The following is a 20,029-nucleotide window of genomic DNA, read 5'->3' as shown; positions in this document are numbered from 1 at the left end:
TTTTGGGGAACAGATTGATTTTGCCAAGACATGTTCCTGAATCAGCAGCTTTTGTTGATCATACATGGGAAAACTGCAGGAGACTGCATGATGCATATGGCACAAGTCAGAAGTCTTAAGCTGAGGTCACACAAAACATTGAGCATGCAAAACTTCTTTGGATGCTGCAGTCTCTTTAAGTACTTTAATTCAACACATAACAAGTACAGTAATAAATACTGTAAATTTGCTCTTTTAATTCAGCTACAAGGTCATGCCATGATTTATCGATCATCTTTTGGTCTCACATGATACGAATTTGCAGGTCAGAGTGCACCAAACTTGAACTTTGTAATGCAACAAAATGGGCAACAACTTCGCATGCGTATCATTGGAAGTCAGTGGAATGAAAAGAGTAGTGTGACCAGTCCTTCAGGGTCAGATGTAATACCAGCTCTTTTGGCGTTAAACAACTAAACCCTGATAGCACACCTACATCTCAGAGACATCTATTTGACGTCTGCATTTACAAGACATATTTTTTAGAGTGTTTGCTCATCTGCAATGCGTCTATAGGACGTTTCCTATCAGATGTCAAATAGAAGTATACTAGATGTCTTAAGATTTAGAATCTATGTAAAAATGACATCTTACAGACGTCTGTCAGATGTTTGTACACAGCAGATACATTCCAGATCAAGTGATCTTTAACAGACAACTTGCAGACGTGAGTGTGCTATCTGGGAAGGCACACAGTGAAAAATTAGTGCCGAAAAGGCATGGACAGTCATTTTGCTGCTGACCTTACTGGATATGCATTTGTAGGAGTTTCCCTTTCAGACTGAAGCAATAAGCCTTAAGAAGCCATGGTTTACAGTGACATTATAACAGATAAGGGGCATTGTTAGGCACGACGTGAAGCAGATATATGTAGTAAGGTTTTAGTGTACTGATATTAATAAAAACATTACTATTCCGGCAAGCATTCATTCAGACTGCCTCCTACTAAAGTAGGCTTTCCTTGCTCAATTGAAGTGACTACAGGTCCCAAACCGTATGGCCTTAATTAAAAGTCTGTCTTAGCGAGACTACTGGACTTCCAACTTGCAAACTTGTGATGTTTTATGAACATGACGACACCTGGGGGATGAAATCACGTTTCAGCAAATTCAGTGAATCAATGAGTTGAAGCGGCAGCATTATAAGATGTAACCCGTTTATCAAGCATTTGTTGAAAATCTTACACCTGCACAATTAATGCATATCACCGCTTATTCTCTGACATTTGGTTGGCAGAAGACTTTGAACACCTGCATAGCTAACCGTAGTGCCGATTTCCTGTCATCTTTCGAATGTTAAGCAAAGGAACACCTCTATGGTTGGAAATCTGAGATATCTAGCAGGAATATCCCATTTCTGACTATAAATGAAAGATAAATTAAGATTTGTTAACAGGAATTAAGGTTTGCTGCAGGAATTAGTACTAAAACTTTAAAGTTAGTTTACATTTTTTAAATTTATGATTCTATTGTCCCAAAGTCAATGGGTTTTTTTTTTTTTTTTTTTGGGCAGCAACTGATACCTGTAATTTGGATTGCATAATCAGATTCCAATATTTATGTACTTGTAATTAAATTATATTACATTTTAAAATACTATCAAAATAATCAGATAAATACTAAAATAATCAGATTACAGTTACTTTTTTTTAAATTATATGATTATATGTTATTCACACAATGGCAGTAAATTATACTTAATTTATTAATTATCTATTAATCCTTTTTAAATCTACCACTTATAAAAATCAGTTATGCAAGTTACTAAATACTGGAAATGAACAGCTGAAACACTATGTCTTCATCATATCCAGCGACCTTCACTAATTATTAATAGTGGAAGTCTGGACAAAAATATTTCAAACCTGGAAAATGTTGGCTATGCAATATTAATATTTGTAGGGAATGTAGGGAATCCCAAGCTTTTGACATTTTTATGACTTCACTAATTCATCTTTTCATGGACCCCAGTTTGGGAATCCCAACTGTAATGTAATGCTCAATATTTTTTTTCTCTTTGTTTTCTGTTGTTTATTTTTATAGATATGGTTCACAATAATCACATTCAAATCTATGTGATCAACGAGTTATGTAAAAAGTAATCTAAAAGTAATCAGACTACATTACCTAATAATTATGCGTAATCCAGATTATGCTAACAAGTACAATTTTCAACATGTAATTTGTAATCCATAATGGACTACAGTTCATAAGTAATCTACCCAGCACTGGCTGTTGGTTAAATGTCTAAAATAAGGTCTGCGGTTAACACAAACTCAGAATATTTTAAAGTTTTATTCTACACCATAAAATACATCAGTAAAACCCCCTTTAAGATTCTACTTAAAAGACGGTTCCTAACAATTGGCTAATTGGGTCTACAGAGGTTGCCGGGTACATTAAACACCATTGTGCCAAACAGGAAAATTTCTTACTAGTTCACTTTCACAGCCTTGTTGTTTCAAACACATGCATTAATGCAAGTTAATTTGTGAAGATTATCTTGATTCATAAACTTTTGTTGGTCACAGATCTTATTTTCTGCAATAATCCAAAAGCCAACATGAAAATCCTATTGGGTTTTTGTTGAGGGAACCAGACTGATGTTTACAGGTTGGCCTACAAAATTATGCCTTCACTGCAGCACAATATAGGAATGTTGTTCCAGGACCAACAAGGATGTTGATACAGAAACTCATCTTGGCAAAACCACAGTCGCTGATGTATTACTGAGAGGCAAACAGAAAAGAGCCTGTAAAACAAGTACTGGAAATCCAAAGAACCACTGTAACTGATCCCGGAGCATACAAAATAAAGACACAGTTTAAAACGGTCATCATAAGCCCAACAAACCAGCAATAACACACATCACATGATCAGAAGTCCCACCTAAAGCCACACGGGCAGCAGAAGCATCATAGTTGATCCAGAAGGACACCCAGGACAGGATGGTGATGAGGATTGAGGGCATGTAGGTCTGCAGGATGAAGTAACCAATGTTCCTCTTGAGTTTGAAACTCAGAGACAGACGTGGATAAGAACCTGGTCCAAAAAAGACAAAGAAGGACAGTTTCATTCATGCTCGATGGTAACATCGAGGGACTACCATTTTGGAAATGGCAGTAATTGTCAGTGTTGGGGGTATGTAATCAGATTACTTTTCCCAAGTAACTAGTAAAGTAACACATTACTTTTTAATTTACAAGAGAATATTGGGGTTACTTTTTCAAATAAGTAATGCCAGTTACTTTGTTTTCCCATTTATTGACTGACAGCACTCCTGTCCCATGTTGAGAGAAATTGTAAATGCACAAACATAACACATAATGCAACAATTAAAACTATTAAATAACAAATATCTTTTTAAGTACAAATTAAATTTTACATATGCACAAAAATAGAACTTTTTTATATTTAAAAACAAGCAAGCAATCCCAGCCTAGATGAGGAAAAAAAGCAAAAGTAACGTAAACGTAGCGTATTACTTTTCATAAAAAGTAACAAAGTAATTACTTAGTTACTTTTTAGAGAATAACGCAATATCGTAATGCATTACTTTTAAAAGTAACTTTCCCCAATACTGGTAATTGCACTATAGAAAATTTGTATATGTTTTTAAAAGAAGACTGCATTTATTTGATCAAAAATACAGTAAAAGCAGTCAAATATTATTGCAATTCAAAATAACTGTTTTATATATTTTAAAATATAATTTATTGCTGTGATCAAAGCTGAATTTCCCGCATCATTACTCCAGTCTTCAGTGTCATATAATCCTTCAGAAATCACTATAATATGCTGATTTGATGCTTTAGAAACATTTCGTATTATTGAAAACAGTTGTACTGCTTAATATTTTTCTGATACATTATTATATTCAGATTTCTTTAATAAGTAGAACAGCATTTATCATTTTAATTTAATCATGCAATGCATTGGTCCATCTCTAGTAAACACAGACCACCTCAAATATATATTTGGTGACAGAACAGGTCGCAATAATAAGCGCCATGTCTGAGAGTGTGGGTAGAGTCAGACAGCCAGACTGCGTGACTTTATCTGTTCCTGAAAGGCAGACCAGTGATGATAATAAGACTGGAGAAAAACACAAATTATGTGCACTTACTCACATGCTTACTCATCGCATACATCGCTTCAAGGTTTAGCAAAAGGACACTGTAACTATATATGTATGCAATAATGTCTGCACCACAGCGTTTCATCTTGTGATGATTTTGTGCATAAACTGAGGGGATCATACCAGGCCGGGGCCGTATCGCCGCATATCGGCCTTCTGTGCGCTTATAGGTATGTGTATAATGGCTGTTGCATGTGAATGCATTGAATGTAGTTCATAAAAATCAGTGTTGGGTAACTAATTACATGTAATCTGGAATATGTAATCAGATTACAAAAATCAAGTACTTATAATTAGATTATATTACATTTTAAAAAACCTGTAATCAGATTACAGTTACTTTTTTTATTGATTACATATTATTCACGCAAAATCAATAATTTATTATTGATCATTAATACTAAAAGTAATCAGAAAGTATTCTGGTTATATTTCCTAAAATGTAAATGTAAAATGTATTTTTTGTCATGTAATTTGATATCAGTAATGGATTACATTTTGTAAGTAATCTACTCAGCACTGATAAAAGAATTCAGGTTTTATTTTTGCTTGTAACAAAAGTCTTGAACAGTCATATCTTTTGGTTTGTGTACTTCAAGTTTCAAAACATCTAAATACCTTTTTAATTTGTAAAATTATTATTTCAATAAATCATATGTACAGTTATCATGATAAAACAGCTCATACCGTCATATAATATTCTGGTCCTTCCACCCACCCTAGATCAAACATTACTTTTGAACAGATCTGACTCATGGTCCCAACTGTACAATACACACAAATGAGAATAAATTCAACCTGTGGAGAAAACCACGTTCTTCGAGATGAGTTTGTAGTCCACGATGGAGAACTGAGGCAGCTCGATCCTCTCCACCCCCGAAACGGCTCCGTCTCCCCCTCGCCAGTAAAACTCGATATCATCTGTGGTGTAGCCATCTGGAGGGTCCAAACACACGTGCGTTATAACAAACTCACATCTGAGTGCATCTCCGTACATATGAGGACAACAGAAGAACAACAGCAGAAAATGAGCTCTGCATAAAGACTGACTTTGTGTTTTACTTCCTTCTGCAACCAAGCTTTATGGGACTTTAAAAAGAGATTGTTGATTATCATCATCCTCAGGAGGTCTATTTAAATATTGTATATAATTAAATATTACTGTATAAGAAATGTTTCTATTACAGTTTTCTATTAATTTAATGTGAGATTAGATTTGTTTTAAATAAATAGGCAAAACTTGTATGATTAAAAATAGATAATAAACTAACAATAAACAAATTAACAACAATGTAAATATCACTCAGATGATCTCTAAATATTTATAATATATTTATTATTTTTTTATTATATTATTTTTGTTAAATTAAGATACATATTTATTTAATGTGTTTTAAAAATGTGGACATAATTATATAATAATTCAGACATTGAAAGTGAGTTGCCGTTTTTGTCACTTTTCTGAGGAAGACGTCATTCACTTGTTTTGGCCATTTACCCACACATAGACATTTTTGTCAGATTTTTTAATGTTCATTCAATCTCATTTTATAAGTAACTTTTCTTTCTGTTTTAAAGATGTTTTCTTTGGTTTACCTGCCTACTCAAAAGAGAATATAGGAAAATATAACTTAATTAATTTGTGTTTCCTGCTATCTAAATTTCACATACATAAACAAAAAAATCTGGTTCTAAACCTCTCTTTTTTATTTAAAGTTGATTTAGACAAGTACATGAAAACTATCCAAAGTTCTGTTAATCCTAAAGCAGACAAATCAGTAGGCCTATCTCTATATTCATCCTAAGGTGGAAATTTATTGCTTTTTTGTAAACCTGGCGACACATCCCTTATGACAATTAACCATTTACTCTAAAAAGGTACTTGTAGTAAAACTCCGGTAAAACTCTGGTTTTACAATAAAAAGTCTCGATCTGAATCAAATGATTCACGATCCCGCATAGAAGTCCCGATCTGAATAATGATTCGCGAACCATCATTTTAGATCAGGATTTGGAACGCGGATCGTTGAATCATTAAATCCGCAAACTGATTCGCCAACCCTCTACTAAGTTCGGATCTAAATGAAATGATTCGCGAACCATTATTTCAGATTAGGACTCGAAGCGCTCCACGTGAATCATTAAATTCGCGAAATGATTCACGAACCCGCTACTAAGTTCTAAATCAAATGATTCGACACCAAAGTCCCGATCTGAATAATGATTCGCGAACCATCATTTCAGACCAGGACTCGGAGCGTGGATCGTGAATCATTCAATTCGCGAAATGACTGGTAAACCTGCCTCGAAGTTTGGATCTAAATCAAATGATTCGCGATCCGTACACCAAAGTCCCGATCAGAATAATGATTCGCGAACCATCATTTCAGATCAGGACTCGGAGCGCGGATCGGGCATCATTCGCGAAATGATTCGCGAACTCGCTCCGCAGGGTGCTCGCTGCAGAGCCAGATGGGAGGAGCTGGAGGTAATGGGTGGAGATAGACACCTAACCACACCCTAACCCTACCCCTTAACCTATCCTAACCCTAACTCCACCCATTAGTTCACACAGAGGTGGAGAGGGGGAGCTGGAGGCCATTCGGCTCTGCAGTGAGCAGTACTTGCAGTTAGAATCTAAATCATATTATTTGCGATGTGCGAAGTTCGATCTAGAGAGCCTGATTTAAATCCAATTATTTGCGATTTGAAGTCACAATCTGTATCAAATGATTCGCGATACGCGATTTGCTAGGAGCGCTTCGAAACAGTGAATCATTTTGCGACTGATTTGGAGTTTCGAAAAGCTCAGTTTCACCCATCACTACATGCTTTTTGAATAGCTCTATTGGATCTGGTTTTTGCTAGAGAATCTCTTAAACTGAATGACTGAAGTCACAAGTTGAGTTTGAATTAATCGGAGCGGTTCCATCATAAATGATTCACTCAATTGATTCGGTTTGTCTGTTTCTGTTTTCGCGTCTTCAGCCATGTTTACACAACACTGTCAGTACTACCCAACTACTGACCTGGTGAAAAATCCAGCATATGCTGGTAGGTATGTTTTGATGCTGGGACGCTGGTTAGGTAGGTTTTGATGATGGTTTAAGCTGGTCCTTTGCTGGTTCATGCTGTTCCTTGACCAGCAACATGACCAGCAAAAACCAGCAAAGGACCAGCTTAAACCAGCATCAAAACCTACCTACCAACATATGCTGGTTTTTTCACCAGGGTGGCTTGCTAGTTTTATGACATTAACTAAAACAAAGCAAAAAAAGTATGACTTTTACAAATAAAATATAAATAATTTAATTCCAAAGATAACATCCAACACAAATCTGCGAACATATTCAGGTAAGGTAACCGGTTAACCCCTAAGTAGTAAGAACACTCCATTATTTGACGAGCTGCACCTCAATATACATGTTAGATGGAAACATTGTGCATTATGAATGAGTTTGTAGCTTAATTCACTATTTTTGCTTCCAGTCATCTCATACCATTGAAGAGAATGTTCGATTTATCATTAGAATACATTAGAAATGTATTGTATCTGATTGTATTAGTCTATATAGAGTGACAGTAAATGTAAAAAGGGGCAAATGGGAGAAGCAGATGCAATAACAGCAGAATAACAAAGTTAAAGAGGGTAAACTTTATCATTCAACTGAACTGTGCATATATATTAAACACTTTGGCTACCTTATATGTTAACTTCTTAGGTAATATCAATGGTATGATCTGTATCAGTTGCAGCCAAATTATAACAACAATGGTTACATACACATAATTGTAATTGTTTGATCAAAATTACTGCTAAGGACAATTTAGTAGTCGCTGGATAATGGTAGGGTCGCCCACTATACGGCCTTTAACTATAGTAACCCTGGCAGTAATTTGGTAAATTTGCATATTATGTTGTTAACTTTTTAATTCTAGAAGGCAAGCAATTAAGGTGGGACAGACTAAAATCAGCATTTTAAAAGGGAAGAACAGACTCTTAAACTAGGTTCGTGCTAGGTTATATTTTTAGTTAATTTTAGTTTATCTGACATATCCAATAGTGTGGGATTCGTGTTTTTAATACTTTTCATAAACCAACGGTATACCAAAGTGCACCATATTCATGGAAAGTGCAGAATAAATATTGAGGGTGACATTTAGATTTCAAAACAAGTGATCATTAAATTATGTAAGGGGACAGCTGGTTATGAAACAGACACACATCCACATCGGTGAAGGAATCTCTGTGTTTGCTCGTTCTCCGTCCTTGCTAAGGTTCCTTCTCCGTCTGCACCAGTTTGTCTGTGCGCAACTTATAATGAGAACCAGTGACCTATTTAGTGTATTGAATAATTAACGACGAGCTTCTGATTTCTTCATATTCAAGGGAGTTATCTCTGCATGACTTAGCAACCAGGTACAGACTTAACAAGGCCAGCAAAGCTGTAGGCCTTATAAAGCATTAATGCAGCGACAGAGATAACAAACACAGCTTTTTCATTCGGTTTAATGGGCCAGAGAGCAACGTGATGTAAATACGACAAGAGCTTGAGCCATGTGACAATCATAAGATGCGTCTTCCTAGCGTGGGAGCGTTTGGAGACCGTCGCCACGTAAGGTTGCGTCGTGTTCACCCCTCTGTCTGAAAAGGCTTTTAAATGGCGAGCAGACGAAAGCGAGAAAGCACGAAAGAGTGAGCCGAGGACTCTAGAGAGAACTGCTGTTGGACTGGGAAGGACTGGTGTTTCACTTTCCATTAAATCTATTATCTCTGTGCCACCGCGTCTGATTCTGTCAATTGACTGGCTGATTACTGTCAACAGATCACATCACTTTACTGCTACGGCTCCATTATTCCCTCGGGGCCTTAAAAGAAACGAGAGAAAAAGGGGCGAGAATCAGACGAGCTGGAATCCACATCAGAGGTGAGCGACTCGAGCGCAGAGCTTCTGCTTTAAAATCTGCTTCTGAATCACGCCCATTAAAAATGTATCAAGAATCAAGTTTATCAGGGGAAAGGAGGCTTAAGCTTGTGTCTCATTAGCCTGTGTGAAACACCGCACAAAACCGCTGTTCACTTTCGCATGAGCACAGACGTGCAGATGAAAATTATGGGGAAAACACGCAATTGTGAGAAACGTGAACGTGGGTGAGAAAATGAAAGAAAGCAGAGTTGCCAAATGTGCGCCAGCTGAATTAGATTTTAATTTAAATTTGAATTTTTAAAAACATTCCATTTTTTTCATCAGCATCATATGATACATTTTTAGAAATACTTTAGAAACAATGTTTGAAATTCTAAGTTCTGTATTGATTTTTTATATATTTATATTATTAATTGAATAAATTACAGTAATCATAATGGCCATAGTGTAAGTACACTCTTGTTTATTTTATATATATTATACTCTCTCTCTCTCTTTATATATATATATATATATATATATATATATAAATTGATTCTTATTTTTAACATTTATAAAATGATCGAACAGTAGACATTTCATCTTTTTTGATGGTTGTATTGTTTTAGGCTGTGTTGTTTTTACTATGTGAAAGTTTATTATGATGTCTAATTATTTAAGAAAAATACTGTACATGGGTCAGAGACAAAAAAGGGTTTAAGCATAAAAACAAGTGTAATACTGCTTTAAATTGTTTTTTCAAAAAAATGTAAAAGTTTTCTGTTTAATTTAATTGCATTTTTGTTTTTGTTTTTCTGAGCAAAAAATAAATATCATATATTTTTCCCTAATTTACAGAAGACACTCAGTGTAACAATCTTGTCAGGCATATTTACCCTAACCCTAAAATGTACAAGTCAGAATAAACATGTTTGAATTTTTACATAAATATTGTGTTACACCGAATGACATTGTAACATTATTTCAACCAAATTTTGACATTTTATTCTCCAAAAACGTATTTGAAACCTTAAAAGTGCTTTCTATGGACTTAAAATCACTTTTGTAAATTTCTTTTGATGAGGACATCTTAACATCTTTGACCCACATATAAGAAATAAATATGCATGTTTAGTCAACATTATTGATGTAATAATATATGTTTTGACTAAAGAAATTTCTCTCCTATTTCAAAATAAACTTCAATTCAACAGTGTTGCCAAGTCTGTGTTTTTCCTGCAGAATTGTGCTGCTTTTATACTGTTATGTCGGATTGTTTTTTTTAGTTCAGGGGTTGAAGTGAGTCATCCCGCCCCATCAGAATGCAATTCTGGAGCGATTTTTAATAGCTGATTTCCCTTGGAACACAATTGGTTCGATTTTGGCTGTGATCAGGCAAGACCTGGCAACCCTAATGTGGCCAATTCAATTTAAATATACACTTTTAAAATAAAAGAGTACTAATTTTGAATTCTGCTACACCTTTATGAGAACAGCTTTATTTTAATATCACTGAGATATTATTATAGAATATAATATTTTAAAACTTTTTGCTTTAATTCTAATTTTAGAAAGTTTTCGTAATTTTGTTGTTTTTGTCATTTTTACTATATATAATTTTTGTCTATTTCTTTTTATTCATTTTAATTTCATATTAGCTATTTTTGCATATCAAGTTAAACTAATGAAATGAGAAATGCTGCTTTAGCAATAAGACGAAATAACATTTTATTTCCAGTATTGGAAATGTTTTTATGGTTTTAGTGAACTGTAATAACACTGAGAGGGGATAAGTAGAAGAAGCGGGAAAGGAGCCAAAAATGGAGGGATGGAGCGAGAGAAGGAGGGGGAAAGAGAAAGTGTATTGGTAGCTGAAGGAAGTCAGGCCTGACCCTCAGTGTTTCTGTGCTGCTTAACGCTTCTGGCAACTTAATGATCAAACGGAGCAGCCTGTGCCGGAGCATCACATCACAGCGCTGTAATCCAGCACTCCAGGGACAAAGATAAAACACTGAGAAGACCTCGCATTCTTCTCCTGTGTCTTTCATTTTTTATTACAAGAAAAATTGCGTTACACACAATTACAGGCAATAATGACAAAATAGAAAGCCCATTCATCTTGATAAAGAGGGAGATGATTAGCTTTTGTTATGGCTGTAAATGCATAATTTACCACTGCTGTCATGGCACAGCTGAAAAACAGATCATCAGACGGGTCTGGGTAACAGATAACCCATAATCGCTTCAGCCTATGTTTTTAACATATTTTCCTGTTTAATGGGTTCTGTAATATCGGGTTCACAGATCAATGGCGGCACTTGGTGGGTTTCTACAGAGGAAAACCCCGAAAACAGCATTAAAGCACTGTGTGTTCAGCAAGAAACAAGAAAGATCACAGGTAGAGTGACTCTCTTAATGCGTCGCTTACATAAATTATTCAGCTGTTTACTGAACAGCCATTCACTCTCAAGTGTCACATAGTTACAGTCTAACAGAAACATGAAATTACATTTGTTACCATATTAGTAGTAGTATTGATGGCATCAGTAAAAAAATAAATAAAAACCAAAAATATCATTATAATTTAAATGAATAAATAAATACATATTTTATTATTTTAATAATATTTCAATATTATGTTATATTTTAATACAAATTATTATAAAAATCATTCTGCGTATTGGTTATCAATATATTACTATTATTATTATTATTACTACTACATATTTTATAATAATATAATATAATTTATAAATTAGTAGTAATAGTATACATTTTATTGCTTTTAATCATTTTCAATATTATATTTTGTTTTAATAAAGTCAAATAAAAATCATCTTACAATTAAAATTATTTTGTTGTTGTTACATAATGATATTTCAAAATAATATACTATTTATACGTTTATATTATTATTATTATATTTCATTGCTTTTAATAATAAAAATAAATATAATTGTTTTATATATTATTTATCATTAATTATTTTATGTTAAGAAAAATAAAATGTATGTATTTATTTATGTAAAAATAAAAAAATAAAATAAAATAAAATAAAATCTTTCCTCATATTGGTTATCAGCTCAACATACAGTTGAGGTCAAAAGTTTACATCCCCCTTTCAGAATCTGCAATATGTTAATTATTTTAAGGATCATACAAAATGCACAATATTTAGTACTGACCTGAATAAGATATTTCAGAAGAGAAAATAATAGTTGAATTTATAAAAAAATAATTCAAAAGTTTACATCCCCTTGATCCTTAATACGGTGCTGTTACCTGAATGATCCACAGCTGTGTTTTTTTGTGATAGTTGTTCATGAGTCCCTTGTGTCCTTCTAACTGTCTTTTATGTGAAATATCTTATTCGGGTCAGTACTAAAACAATACCATGCATTTTGTAAGGTCCCTCATGTTTTGATAAAATTTAGCAGATTCTGCAAGGTGTATGTAAACATTTGACTTCAACTGTATATATGTATTAATTACATATTTGATTGCTTTTAATAATCATTTCTGTTTTAATAGAACAAAATTAGGTAAAATAATATTGGCTATCAGTTAAAAAAACTGCTAGGATTATATGTCTTAAATCAATATGGTTTGACCTCTAGTGATGATGACAGACAGATGCATAGATCTGGTGCTGTGAATCTGAGAATGTGAGCGGGGTCAAGAAGGACAGAAGGTGCGGCACTCACAGCTCTCGATCTCCAGCGTGCAGTTCTGCTCATCCAGCGGGTATCGCCTCAGGTCCATCATACAGGCAGCGGTGGTGGTGATCCTGAATGCAAAGCAGAGACAGGGGACTGTGGGGATTACTGACGCTTCTCAAGGACAACAGAGACGAGGCAGCGCTAGAGCAGCCCTCCTCCCTCATCCACACTGCTGCTCACCACCTACAAATGGGCTTTTTGTGCTTTTTTACTATTCTGTACATCATTTTTGCTTTTCTATAAAATATAGAAGTTCTGCATAATTCAGAAATTCTGTAAAATCTATTCTTTAAACAACATTCCTGTAGCACAAACAGAAGAGAACATCATCAGTCTGACCCAACTGCAGCAGCAATGCCATTTTCACAGCAAATGAAAACTAAAATTTAATAGATGTCTCTGAACTTCATGTGGGTTGTTAAAACTTCATCTGAAGAACTGCTTATCTTAAATAATTTAGCACCCAACTCAATTCGAAAAACCTTTTACTTGGATTCTCCAACGGATGTGAGTGCAACAACTTCTTTCTTTTTTTTAGGCAGAAAAAAGTTAGTCTTCACAGTGGCTGAAGTAAATTGTCTCACCAAGGCTGCGTTTATTTCAATATCAATCAAATGATCAGAAATACAGTACAGTGAAATATTATTACAGTTTAAAAATAGCTGGTTTCTATGTGAATATATGTTAAAATGTCATTTATTTCTGTGATGTAAAGCTGAATTTTCAGCATCATTACTCTTCAGTGTCACATGATTCTTCAGAAATCATTCTAATATGCTGATTCGCTGCTCGAGAAACTTTTCTGATTATTATTAGTGTTAAAAACAGTTGCACTACTGAATATTTTTGTGCAAACCATGATAGATTTTATTTTATTTATATAGAAATATCCTGAATTATAAACGACTTCAATATTATTAAACATTATAAATATAAGTAGTTTTATTTTAATAAATCATTTTATATTTCTACTTTATTATGTAAACTTTTGATTTTGTAAAAAATATATAAATATATTTTATTTATATATAAATATCCTAAATTATAAATGACTTAAATGTTATTAAACATTGCAAATATAAATAATTTTAATTTTATTAAATCATTTTACATTTATATATATATATATATATATATATATCCTAAATTATAAATAGCTTTTTTGTTATTATGTTATTAAACATTATAAATGTATAAATATAAATTTTTTTTTTTTTTTTTAAAATCATTTTATATTTCTTCTTGATTTTGTAAACCTTTGAATTTTTTAAAAATATATATTTATATATAAACATCATGAATGATAAATGACTATTAAACATTATAAATATAAATTCTTTTAATTTTAATAAATCATTTTATATTTCTGCTTGTTTTTATAAACTTTTGCTTTTGTAAAAAAAATAACCAACTTGTCACTGCAGGTTGTGACTTTAGTACAACTTAAATTTGATTTAAAGAAGCACTTAAACTTTTAAATTATTGCAGTTTTTACCATATATGTGATGAGTTATGGTTTGTCAGCATAGTGAGAACAAGCCTCATCTCTTTCTTTGTTTGGGGTCAGATAAGTATAATAAGATAAGTATAGTTATAAATCAGTAAGATTTATAATGTTACAACAAAAATCTGTTTCAAATAAATTAATCTCTTTCAGATTTTAATGAAAAGCAGCAATTAAATTTGCGCTTTAGATTTTTAGGCATATACAGTTCTGGTTTGTCAGCAAGCCTTATCGTTCTCTTTGTTCCTGGCCATAAATCAGCATGCTAAAAACATCAATACTCCCGAGGTTGCTACTGCACCGTCCCGCAATCACAATTCCACAGGAAGTGCTGGAAGTACTGGGAGCTCTGGGAAATCAGGAAATTAGGCCAAGATGGCAGAGGTAAAAATAACGGGCTATTTATAGGTCGCTACATCATCAGCAAAAGTCTCTGTGCATTTTGGTGTCTAAGAGATGGATGGATGAGAGAGTCATTGGTCCCTCCAGTTGATGAGCTTTGGTGTTTCTGGAAGTGTGTTGTTGGAAAGCTTTGAGAAGAGTTTGAGATGGAGTTGATCAACCTCCTTCCTCCATCCCTACTTCTCACTCTCTTAACATTATTAACCCTTTCTCAATCTCTTTCATCTCTAAAACCCCTTTCATCTTCTCTCTTTCCATCTTCCATCTTTCTTTCCCTGCATGCATCTCTTTTACTCTGCACTGGCACAGGGCAATTTATAACACTCAATTACATTAATCACAAATAGATTTAGTTTTAATGATGACAGTAAGATTATTTTTTAAATAAATTCATGTTTTTATTCAGCAAATATATAATAAATGGCTTAAAAGTGACAGTAAAGGTGTTTATAATGTTACAAAATATTTCTATTTCAAATAAATACTGTTCTTTTGAACTTTCTATTCATCAAAGATTCCTGAGAAATAAAATGAATCATTTTTTTCACCAAAAAATTGAGTAGCACAACTGTTTTCAGCAGTAGCCAAGTTTCCATCCAGTTTTTTGTTATCAACAAAGAGAATATGCATAAAAAACGTGAAATTTGCTGTCTCCAGCCTGTTTCCATCCAGCTGGCTTTTTACCAGTAAAATGGTGTACGTGATGACGTCATCCTTAAAAAAACGAACTGTTGCATAAGTTTTGGTTTAGTTTTGAAACAAAACTTTATTATATAAGCTATTATTTAATTGTATAGGCCTAAATAAAATTATTTTTATTAACAAGTATCATGAGCATCAAGCAGTATTCATACACAGGTGCAGTTGTATTATTATTATTATTATTTTTCTGATTAACTTTTATTAGACAGTACTGGAAATAGGAATGTCCATTTCGGTTATTTTATTTCTCCTAACCGACAATCGACAGTCGTTAAGACATTATTAACCATTAACCGGCAAGATTGTTATATTACAAATAAATTATGTGGCTGTGACCCATTAAAAATACCATTAAAAATTAATTTTATGCACACAAAAAGCAGCATAAACAACAGAACATGAGAATTCACATGGTCACATCACGCGCCTGCAGCGTTTCCGCGAACGAAGAAAACATAACAAAGCTATATATAAAAGAAACAAATAGGCTTATATGCAAAATATATATATATATTTCTAGATAATTAATAAATTAACAAAACTAAAGAAAAAAAGTTCAACAAGTAGCAGCCTATATGCAGAATTTCGTTTGATTTTTGGGATGTGCTTTTGCAAAAGTGGCATCCTGTTTGTTTCCTTTATTTTACAAAAGCACAATGTTTTGTTTTTATTGTAAATGTACACAAATGTGAAATATTTAAGTTTCAAATAATGTGTTACTCTTATATGACCACAAAAGGAGTATTGTAAGTGTATTTCACCTTTATAGAGGGGGGGAGGGCAATCGAAGTGATTGTGCCGGCGTTTCACGTGCGACAACGCAGCCTATTCATTGTCATAATAAAATACAGTCAGCCAAACATATTGAAAAACAATGCTATTTTACTTCCCCTCACTCCAAAACAAATCCTTTAAATTTAACGGTAAAACAGAACCGAGAACAAAACAAGAATGAAAATATAAGCTAACAAGCCAAAACAAATTAATGTAAAAATCTGTACTTTTTGTAAAACTTGCAACGTACTAAAGGAACATCAAATTAAGATATGTATGTTTAAAAGGTAACTCGTCTTTTTCTTACCATATATAAAATAATTTCAGATGCAATTTAATAATATGAATTGATTTAATGCACAACTACAGAGAAATGGTGCTTTAATGTGAGCAACACCACAAACACGGACGCTGCCTATAGACTAATTCTGTCATGTGACCACATTTATTTTCAATAAAGCCCCTTCTCTCAACAAAAAAACATTTTTGCGACATTTTTAAAATTGTAAAACATTTTGAAGCGCTAAATATTTTTCGCAAAAAATCCTTGAAAGGAAACCTGGCTATTAATAATAATCAGAAATGTTTCTTAAGCAGCAAATCAGCATATTAGAATGATTTCTGAAGGATCATGTGACACTGAAGACTGGAGTAATGATGCTGAAAATTTAGCTTTGATCATAAAAATAAATTACATTTTAACATAGATTCACATAGAAAGTGTTATTTTGATTTGTAATAATATTTCACTATTGTTACTGATCAAATAAACATACAAGGTAAAAACAAAGCAACAAATCCATAATAAAACAATGACATTATAACCTGGATGTGTGCTTTTATGTCAAATTAGGCTAATATGATTTATTTGTCAGGTGTTATAATTGCCCCCAACCACTCTAAGCGCTCTGATTACGGTCTAGTTTCTAGCTCTGATCACGTTTAGTGTACTAAAAGACGGTAGGTATATTTGTAGCAGTTGGGAAGAAAAACGTAAAAAGATTTTGCCCCCAGTCTCTCCATTTCTCTGCTCTCCATCTCACTGTGACCTGCTGCTTACTGCTTGATTTGTATCCGCTCGAAGAGGGCTTGGCTCAATATATTAAGAGCAGAAGGAAGCTAGGCCTGACCCTCACCGGTTTAGTGCCGCTTAACGCCTCTGGCAGCTTGTATCAGCTTGAAAAGGGTCTGAGGAATAAAAGTCGGAGCTGTTTACTCTCCAGTGCCGTTAGACCGCTACTTTGCTGCATTGAAAGCCACCGACGCCGAGGTCTTCTCATCCGCATGCATTCAAGAGCGCTCTTTTTACCAGCACACTAGACTTCATCTATCCGTCTATCACTGGCGGGGCTGCAGCGCTACGGTTTCCCCGCGCACCGCACAGGTTCATGTAAGGGTTGGGTACAGACCCCAAGGCAGCATGTGTACCTTTATTCCAAACGACCTTGTTTACTAAGGCTTGCGCTGCAACACACCACGCAGGGGTCTGACTAAATTACATTATGAGGGTGGCGAGAGGACGAGGAGAGCTGAAAACACTGCAGCCAAAATGGTTGTCCTAAATCGGATCAAGGATTTCGCACACTGAACTGCCAGAATGTGATTTTTTTTTAACCACTCTGGTGTTGTTTGGTTATTTTTGACAGAACATTTGTACATTTTGTCTTTTAAAATGTTTTTTTTTTGGCATTAACCTTGGTGAAGGTTTTGACCTTTGCTATGTGAACACGAAAAAAATCCTGAACATGATTTGAAAAGGTTAAATGGTCCTAAGTTCACAGTCAAAAATGACAGCATTGCAAATGAATGGAAAGTAAATTTCATCTAGTGGAAACATTCGGTACTGCGCCCAAACAAAATCTATCTGAAAGCTATTTTTTTTAAATATCAACCTCAAATTTGAAACAAAACTTTATTTATAGATTTATTTATATTTTATTTATATTTATTTATATTTATATATATAGATTTATTTATAGATTTATAGTTTTTTTTTGGTTATTTTTAGAGAAAATACACATTTCATATAAAATTTAAAACTGTATTTTTGTGCATTTTTCATAATAATAAACTTCTATAGTTCTTTTAAATTTCACTTTTACATTTTTTTCACTTAAGCAATAATCTGCCAAAAGTCTTTGAAAAGAGGCCTTAAGTTAATTAAAAATATATGCTCCAAAGCATTTTTGCTTTGTTGTAAATCAGCTAAATTTACAACACTTTAAGTTTTCAGGTCTATGCTCAAAAGCAACAGGTAATAAATGGATCATAACAATTACATAAATATAATTTAGTACCATACAATCAGCTAAAAAAAAGAACATACAGTTGAGGTCAAAAGTTTACATACACCTTGCAGAATCTGCAAAATGTTATTTTACCAAAATAATAAATGCATGTTATTTTTTTTTATTTAGTACTGACCTGAATAAGAGATTTCACATAAAAGATATTTACATACAGTCCATAGTAGAAAATAACAATATCAATGATTTTGATTCATATGCAACTATTACAGAAGGTTCAAACGCTTCTGATGCTTCAGAACGAAACATGATGCATTAAGAGCCGGGGGTGAAAACTTTTGAAACGAAAGAAAATGTGTACATTTTTCTTATTTTGTCTAAATATCTTTTTTTTTTTTTCATTTAGTACTGCCCTTCAGAAGCTACAGAAGATGCTAACATGTTTCCCAGAAGACAAAATAGGTAAAATCTACCCTGATCTTCAAATTCAAATGCAAATGCATCGTGTTTCCTTCTGGATCATCAGTGAGTGTTTGAACCTTCTGTAATAGGTGCATATGAGTCTCTCAGTTGTCCTCAGTGTGAAAAGATGGATTTCAAAATACATACAGTCATTGTCGGAAATGGTTCAAATACACAAAAAAATAAAAATAAAAACATGATCAAACTAAAATATAGTACATTAATTTCAATGAAAAAAGCAATATTTTTCGTCATTTTTGACCACCATGCAAACAACACCAGAGTGTTAAAAAGCATAGCAATCGTTTTTAAGTGAAAAACGGTTGCTATATTAAAACTGGTTAAAGGGAAGGGGCTAAAAAACAAGAAGACTTGGTGACATCAACAGACGTGAAAAGTCATTTGAGTGAACATACACATGATGTGCACATACATACTAGGAATGTGCATCAAGAAAGTGTTTCTGTAAACCATAGCATTAAAACACCAAGGTCATGGGTTTGATTCCCGGGGAATGCATGAACTGATAAAATGTTAACTTTAAGTGCAACTGAATTTGCTTTGGACAAAAGCAAAAACTGGTATAATGTGCACTTTAAATCCAGTTGCTTTGGATAAAAGCATGCGCCAAATGCCAAAAAAAGGTAAATGAATTCAAGCCAATGTAGAGTTCATACTGAATTTAACCACCAAAGATGTTTTTTAAACATAGATCTGCAGAATGTTTGAAAAAAAAGGCAATGGATGTGTCACATAAAGATCTGAGCATTTATTTTTATATTACTTTAATATAGATTTCTTTTGTGATCCTGCTAAGCCACTATTGACAGAATAAGACATAAAAGTGTAAGAGAAGGACATGGTATTGAATTCTGCTACCAATTCAGCAATTTTCCTTGCAGTGATGCCTCTCCTGAGTTTTCCTATTGCCGCTGCTATATTCACCTACCTCTACACAGAAAGATAGCACAGGAATGTGTGATTATACAAAATAAAGTAATTCCTGCTATAAATAGAAGCTGTCCTATTCTGCCCTTAGATATCTTGAAGCTGCTGGAAAAAAATAACACCAGCCAATGCACTTCACCTCCATATAATAGGCAACCTTTTCTGTAAATGAGAATTAATGATCATGTC

The 20,029-nt window shown here is 33.5% G+C and overlaps 1 protein-coding gene across 1 annotated transcript in view; it reads right to left on the bottom strand.

Annotated features, from left to right (window-relative positions):
* Positions 1–20,029, bottom strand: part of gabrb2a (gamma-aminobutyric acid type A receptor subunit beta2a) — a 55,151-nt gene that overhangs the window by 7,830 nt on the left and 27,292 nt on the right. Inside the window, 3 exon segments of the mRNA XM_051127151.1 lie at positions 2,928–3,080; positions 4,975–5,112; positions 12,788–12,870. Of these exon segments, the coding sequence (XP_050983108.1) occupies positions 2,928–3,080; positions 4,975–5,112; positions 12,788–12,870 (374 nt within the window).

This window comes from Labeo rohita, chromosome 14, assembly GCF_022985175.1.
Source record: "Labeo rohita strain BAU-BD-2019 chromosome 14, IGBB_LRoh.1.0, whole genome shotgun sequence".
In the NCBI taxonomy this organism is placed as follows: domain Eukaryota; kingdom Metazoa; phylum Chordata; class Actinopteri; order Cypriniformes; family Cyprinidae; genus Labeo; species Labeo rohita.
Note: the sequence above shows the minus strand (reverse complement) of the source record. Positions and strands in the feature narration are given on the sequence as shown.